The 8,358-nt window shown below is 38.9% G+C and overlaps 1 protein-coding gene across 1 annotated transcript in view; it reads left to right on the top strand.

The window, feature by feature from the left end:
- Nucleotides 1-581, top strand: part of LOC149784743 (single-pass membrane and coiled-coil domain-containing protein 3-like) — a 636-nt gene extending 55 nt beyond the window's left edge. The window contains exon 1 of the mRNA XM_089933041.1: nucleotides 1-581. This exon is cut by the window's left edge and continues 55 nt beyond it. Within this exon, the coding sequence (XP_089789167.1) occupies nucleotides 1-581 (581 nt within the window).
- Nucleotides 582-8,358: the final 7,777 nt, after the last annotated feature.

The raw sequence follows: 8,358 nt of genomic DNA, 5'->3' as shown, positions 1-8,358 counted from the left end.
GCTTTACAGCTGTAAACCATCTAACTGACTGTGTTGAAGAGTATCTTCTAGGACAGAAGTTCGAGAAGATAACCATGCAAGTATCGGCAAGTCTACGGGACAACTGTAACCTAATAATAGGGCGAGTAGACGACATAAAGGAGTACTTAGAAAAGAAGATATATGAGGTGGAAAAACTTATGGGCACGGAGCTGTTCAATCAACTTATGAATCTTGACACAAAATTCCAGGAAAAAATTGATATTGCTAAGAAGGCTCTGATAGGAATCGAAGGGATTTCGTTGACTGTCGGAGGCGTAGCTTTGGTAGCAGCGATCGCGGCTGGAAAGATCTTAACCAAAGTTGTTGCAAGATTGGGAGTAATCGCTATCCCTACCCTGGCTACCATTGCGCTCGCCATCTTTGGTTTAGCGATCGACACGATTGAATCGGCAATTCTTGGGGCAATTGAAAAGGCTCAGCTCGAGAAGGCTGTAGAAGAATATGCGAATGCCGTAGAAGCATTCAAACCTGCCGCTGATGAATTTTATGACAACATCAGCATGGTAAGGGCCATGATTAAGTTGCATATCAAAGGGTAGAGACAAATTTACCTGCTTATACTTTTTTGGCTGAATGTTATTCAAGCCATGCAAAGATTAAGTCGTTATTTTGTTCTCTTCTTCAAAATTAATTGATGATGTAAATGACCATTATATAATCAATAACAAAATGCATTACCTGTACTATATCTGCAATCTAGTAATCTTTGTTACACAGGACAATAGAACACGACAATAGAAGAATACATGTTCGTCTAAGAGATTGTTTCAAAAGGTGTCATATATATATAGTTATCATTCGCTATTAATAAATAAAAAAATAAAAAATCTTTCACATTCTATCTATATTTTGCTATATTTTCACAATCTCTGTTCTCAGTGACCGCAACTCTCATAATATTTTGATAGATTAGTTTCAGAGAAAAGAGACGGATGTATTTTACACTATGCTCTACACAATATTGCACAGGGATTCACATACACACATTTACATAATTGAAAGATATCATAAAAATACGGGATAAAATCTTCCTAATATTAAATCATTGACAGTGGTAGGTACCGAATAAGGCTCTCGAGGATCTTAAACTATGAAGTCACAAGGTACATAGGAGCTACTAACTTTGTGTGCAGTATTGATTAAGACAGGCGTTGCGAAAGGTGTCTGTACTATATTTGTCAGAACGGATAGTTATTAACTATTTAGACAAATGTAATATAGCAGGAGCATATATAATATTGTGTATTCATGTGTTAATTAGGCAGAAGTGGACATTTATATTTTTATGTAATTAATGTTTATTGATGAGTGAATAAAGTCATCAGTTGAAATTATTGTGTTATTTTTATTTTACACATATTTAGCCGTTTAGGCAACCTTGAACCAGGATTACTTGTTCGAGTTTTGTTCACTGAGCAATGATAATGGTGTACCAAAACTCAAACAGCTTACGGCATTGTCCAGAATTAGTTCGAATAATTTAGAACAATTGTAGGATAATATTATAGTCCATGTAATGAGCACATTTTGTGTTCAATGAATAGTACAAACATGTGCTTTTTCTTATAATAATATCCCTTAAGAAAATAAATCACGACTGCAGACTTACAACAGATACTCAAGAAATACGATAGATTTAAAATTGGAATGAATATGATTACCTAGTTCTTTAATTATATATGCCGTATATTGCGAATGTATTTCGCAAAAGACCCCATATGACATAATACACAACTCATTTTGTCTCGATTTCACCTATTATTGTGACCTAGCCCAACCAATGTGAAGTTACAGAATTATTCTAGAAACGTCAAAACCCCATCAGCCACTGAGAAATTAAGCCAAAGACGCCATGTATGTCTTATTATTAAGAGTAGCATTAATAATTGTCAACACTTATGTAAACATCATTTTATAGGCAAAATGAAATGAATATATTCTGTACACGTTACAGCCATGAATATAAATTATAAAATTAGATAACATTTTGTACCTAGTGCTACAAAGAAACACATACACATTTATATATAAATATAAATATATATATATATATATGTATATATATATATATATATATATATATATATATATATATATATATATATATATATATATATATATATATATATAACAGTATAATAATATAATCAGCATATTGCCCTAATTTAAATTTATATTGTTATAGAAAATGCCTGTAATATTTGTGTTCTGTATTTAGTTCTATGAAATACCTATTATAAATACGTAGGGTGCTAAAGTGTCTCCATGGCGACAACCTTTCTCCTAATTGGAACATGGGGACAAATGTTAATTATTAATGACACAAATTTTTGGTCTATTGCAGAATACTCTAAACCACTGAATAATATATTTTTCAAAGTTAAAAGATTTCAGGGTATTCTCCAGAATGTCCCATTTAACCGTGTCGAAAGATTCTCGAAGTCTATCACACTGAAGCAGTTTTTGTTTGCTAACCATTATCGGAAAATCATATTAGTGACCTTGCATGCAATGACTGTTTCCACAGCAACTTCACTCCGGCAGCACCCACGCGGAATGTAGTAGTTCTTGGATAATGTGCTGCTTTTTGTGGACATTGTTTGCATTGGCAAGCATTTTACTTTGAAAGAACGGACTTTGTCCACTGCTTCCCAATGGATTTGGTTCCTATAGTGAGGATTCACCGTGTGATTTGTTCCCACATGTTTGACAATTACATTTAATTCAGGAATCAGTTCCATATTGGCACGTTGATGTCCACGAATATAAGTGAATGCTTTATTAGCAAGGTGATGTCGCTAGCATGCAGCGTGAACACGATTGATGGGTGCTTCGCTGGACTTCGGTTGGTTGTAAGCATCGAGTAGCAGATCCAGGTGAACAGTAATTGTATTCAGGAAAATGCTTTTCTCCGGGATATTTACTCCACGTCGTCCCTGGCAACTTTGTTGAAACAGCCGTGGCACAAACGTACACTTCTTTGCTCCACATCGAGCAGAAGTTCCTGTAACCAACGTTTGTCTATTACTAGTGTGAACTCGTGTTGGATTTCCGGTACTTGGTTTAGCGCGACATCAGTCGATGGTTCATTTTTCCATTGAGATAAACCATATATAAAAATCAGGCCCAAACTAGGTTTGATCGTTTTAAAGATTTATTTCAATTTAAGATTTCCTACTTTTAATATAATTGTACTTCTAAATGTTCAATATATTTTTAGGTAAGCCAGTTTTTTTGCCATAAATCATCTTTCTTTAGGATAAAGCTATTAATCCAGGAACATTTTGTACAAGATATAAATGAATGAAAGTGAATCATATTTGGTCGCCCATCCTTACGGTGTGCTCGAAGGGTATCTCGTTTTACTCCTTCGGTTTTACCACCCCATATTAACCTGAAATTATAATGTATGTCATGGAATTGTATAAATACGTTTTATTTATTAAATTCATCTACACGGGTTTTGTTTTTTGTGTATTACGATACCCGAGAGTGATTTGTGTATATTGTAGAATATTTCAAAATAGTGAGTTCGGTTCATCCTATGTCGCACGTGCGAAGTCGTTTCAATGGGAAAAACCGAATGATTCCAACGCAGAGACAATGTTAGCGGACTTTGTCTGTTTATAAATGCCTCACCGTAAGATTAAAGCTTCACATTACGGAACGGCTTGTCAGTGAGCGGTCTATTTTAAGGACTTGAACATCTTCAACTGTAGAGCTGAACCGAGTGACCGGAGTGATCTGCCATGGAGCTAACTTGAGTTCCTGGGATAGACATGTTAAGGTGTTATGGGATAAGTTCGATGGACTTCACAGTGTCAGTCTTACAGCTAGGCCCACCAAATGTAGTATATGGTATTTTAAACTAGAATGTCTGCGGCATCTTGTAAGAAGATTAGGCCTGTTGAAACCTCATCCAGATAAAATATGAGCAATCAGAAATGCACCTAGACCAGAAACTAAGAAACAAGTAAGATCTTTCCTAGGTTTGATTGAGTTTTACAGGAAATTTGTCCCCAATTGTGCGGGTAATGCCATCACATGAACAGATTTGACTAGGAAAGAGCAGCCGAATAAAATTTCCTGGTGTGTGTGCCAGGAAAAAGCGTTTAATTTTTTAAAACAGAAACTGGTAAGTGCACCAATCTTAAAGTTGCCAGAATTGAATAAAACGTTTGTGCTGAGGACCGATGCGTCCGATACTGTTCTTTGGGCTGTTTTGCTACAGGAGCAAGAGGGGATGAAATTGCCCATTGCTTATGCAAGTACTAATCCGTGATTGAGAAGGAGTGCCTAGCCTTAGTATGGGTGATAGGAAAATTTCATACGTACCTTTTCTGGAGGGAGTTTACCTTACAAACGGACCATTAGCCGTTCTTATACTTGAACAAGGCAAACGTCGCCAACGCAAGATTGATGCATTTGGCGTTATTCTTGCAACCGTATGGTTTTGAATCAAGGCGATTCGAGGGTCAGAAAATGTCGGTGTTAATTTTTTTTAAGTAGGGTGTAATTAGCAGATTTTTCTCGTTCAGTATTGAAAATTGGCTATTTTAACAATTGTTTATGTTCACATTCTGTGATGTTCTAAAAGTGTTGCCACTTTTTTAAGGGGGGAGGTATTGTCACGGAATTGTGTAAATACTTTTATTTATTAAATGCTTGTTCTCGGGTTTTGTTTCTTGTTTACAACGATACACGAGGGTGATTTATGTATATTGTATAATAGTTCGGTTCATCCTATGCCCCACGTGCGAAGTTCTTTCAACTGGAAAATCCGAATAATTTCAACACACAGACGATGTATGAGGACTTCGTCTATGTATACATGCCACACCGTATGATTAAATCTTCACATTACGGAACGTCTTGTTAGTGAGCGGTTTGCTTTAAGGACTTGCACATCTTCAGCTGTATAGCTGACCCGAGTGACCGGAGTGATCAGCTGTGGAGCTGACTTGAGTGGTCTCAGAATGACCAGAGTAATCAGAGTGGTCGGAGTGGTCTTACTGTCCCGAGTGACCAGAGTGATCAGCTGTAGAGCATACCAGAGCAGTCAGTTATCGTAGTGATCGGAGTGGACACTAGAAGTCGACCATAGCAGCTGTGAAGCTGAACCATTGCAGCAGTAGAGGTGATCGGGCTTTGCTGACCGAGATTGGTTGGCGCTGACTGCTTGATTTACCAACCTGGAATACTGACGGCTTGATTGGCCAGTGTGACTGGTAGCCGAGTGTGCTAATGGCGGAGTTGAATTCCATACATGTACTCTTTTAGCTGTGGGCTGATTTTCGGGGTTTGTAAAACCCAGTGTGTTTTGGGGACTGTAAATATAATTTGTATATCTGTCCCTTTTTTGTTTACGTACTTGGTTCATTTTTCATATAGACTGGAAGATGTATAAAGTTTTGCAAAATCAAAGATGTTATCAAAGTAATTTCTCCAATAGGGGACAAATTTCTTCTTCTACACGAGCCGAGCAATTGCTGTATTTCCTTCAACTTCGTCAAGTAATTAATTTCAACCATATCCTCCAAATTCAAACGTAGACTTCTTTGATCCACTCCGAGCACAAGCTCTTGTAACCTATGTTTGTGTATTACTTGTGTGAACTCGTGTTGGATTTATGGTACATGTTTTAGCACGACATCTCAGGCGATATCAGGTCATGATCTTATTATACTGACATATAATTATTCAATGGCACCATCCAAAAGAAGAGTTGCATATACGTTTGAATGTAAAGAGAGCAGCCAAGACTTGAAAAGCTCTTCTTTCAACGACATTGACTCATGTGCACAAGCAGGGCCTAGCCTGCCAGCGTGGTGATGAAACCGTGTTTCCAATTTCAGTTCTAGCACTCATCATTGACCCCGGTGGGTCCGGTAAAATACAACTGTTGTCTAATATGGGTTTACGATAATTACCCTGGCATCTTGATAGCACCGTGGGCTGATGATCAGCTGTGTTATCATGGGCACAATTTTTTTCAAAAGCGTTAACAAGTGGCAAAAATGCTTGCAACGATTTCTTTTCCACTATCGACAAAGCCATTATAATTGATGATTTGGATGTCAATAAAAGCAGTCAGGTGGTTTACGACGATTTGATGATCAAGAAGCAAGTCAATCCCGCAAAAATATTTTCATGAGACTAGCACAAAACAGGGACGTGATTTGGTTTTCTCAACTATATCCCATATGCTGCAGCGGATTTAGGACAACTGTAATATGTTGATGATATTTGGTTGTATTGACGCGCATGGTCTTGGAAACATTTATTGGATTTGGAGTGCTGCTGACAAGATATGGAGTGAATTTCGTGACATGTTTGGGTGGATCACGTTGGATCCGTTTACATTTTATTACGATTGATTTGACTGGTAAGCCAGACAAGTATTGTTTCGGTCTGGACACGACCGTGTCCCCTCGCGGATGTGTCTAGCAAGGATGCATCAGTTTAACAAACATCATGTAATAAATAAAAAATGTCCAGCACCGATATCAGAGAAACGTGTTTAAGAAAAATGCTGTGAAGCCGCTTGTGAACAGCAAGAATTAATTCAAACGACATACTGCAAGAGAGGACCTCACAGCGGTATGTGAAGAAACATTCACGCCACTGGTTAAGCCCGACAAAGAAATTGCAGAAGGTGCCTAGGATATTAGAAAGGCCACAAAGCCACATCGACAAAATTCGTAGAGCTCAGAGATTATTACACGTTTGCCAGAAATGCCGGCTGAAGTAAAAGACGTTGGAGAACCTAAAGAGGCATCAGCTATGTACCTTTGAATACGGGAAACACCAGCAGATACTTGTAATGAAAAGGCCACCCATGGATCTTTGAAGAACTCATTCGAGCGTTTTGAATTATATCCCCCATCAGGAGCCATTTGTTGGTCGAAGAACCACCTCAAAACATAACAAGTTATGGGTCAGGTGGCTAAACCGGAAGTTTTCTGGGTTTAAACACGCCTCTGGTGAACCGTTTTGAGTATTATAATGGCATATTTAATTTGGCTAAAAATGGTTAAATGCCTGAAGTAAATAAAGAAATGCAACAGTGTCTGAAAATCATGCACATGCATTGCAACCAATCTCTGGAAATGAGACAAAAGAATATCCGGATCAAGTAGCCTCATCTCAACCAAAACGTGTTCCTACTCATGTAAAAATGAAAGGACAAAAATAAAAATAACCTCCAGCTTGACTGGAAAAAATATCAGAATGGATAGACGAACAGAAACCAAGGTTCGCAACCAATACAAGTACCCGCCCCCCCCCCCGCCCGCAAAACAAGGAGAGGGTCATGGGTGCTTGCACCCCGTAGACTTTGTGACCCTCAGCACCTTGCTGATCGATTTGAAATACTTGTAGGATCCGTTCGTGCAAGCACCAACGCGCGCCCCAAGTTTTTAATTAGGCTACATCGATTTGTCAGCGGCTGCTCACCAATGAGAGAGACACATCGTGCATTGATGCATGATGTTGTTGAACATATTCATGCGGTATACACCGATGATGAGTTCTGAAACGATCGAGTGCACTTCGTTTCTTGCGTGAAATTGTTGCTTCAATGCAATACGTGGATGAAAATACATCTCCAAGCGTGACCTCGATTATTACCGTTTCATCCACCAAACCAGAATTCAGTTTGATCGTTTTTTCACATTTGACTGCCGTAGACTCACCCATGCTTGCGACTGCGTTAGCCTCGCTGTGGGTGTATTATAGTTGCCCAATATCCGATCCCAACAGTTTGGTGGCCTTCCCGCTAACAATTAATTTTTGTTTGCGCTAGAGAGTTGTACGAACTGGCCTACTATCGAACTTACCTCGGGTACGTACGACACAGAATCGATCAATAAGGAAATTCGATGAACAATACCGGTAGTGACTGACAAAGACTCTAAAGTGTGTAAACGTACTCATGATCCCACACTCAGCTCTAGCATTACCATTGTTGTTGTTGTTGTTGTTGTTGTTGCTGTTGTTGTGGGGTTTAACGCCATTTTTCAGGACGCGATAGGCTATACATGGCGACCAGTGTTAATGGTGGAGGAAGAACCCGGGAAAACCAGGAAAAGATCCACCGACCCACGAGAAGCTACTGGCAAGCTTTCTCACATACCAACATTGGCTGAATCCAAGATTCGAACCCACGAAGACAGAGGTGAGATGGCAGTCATCCGTAAAGGAGAGCGCGTTAGACCACTCGGCCACTCGGGTCCCCACTTATCAGAGTGTGTCACAGCATAGCGTCGTTAGGCACCGCCAGCGCAACCACACGTGCATGAAAATACATGTCAACGA

This window comes from Sinohyriopsis cumingii, chromosome 14, assembly GCF_028554795.1.
Source record: "Sinohyriopsis cumingii isolate HCF-2022 chromosome 14, ASM2855479v2, whole genome shotgun sequence".
NCBI classification, from domain to species: Eukaryota; Metazoa; Mollusca; class Bivalvia; order Unionida; family Unionidae; genus Sinohyriopsis; species Sinohyriopsis cumingii.
The sequence above is the reverse complement of the archived record's forward strand: the minus strand, read 5'-3'. Positions and strand labels throughout refer to the sequence as shown.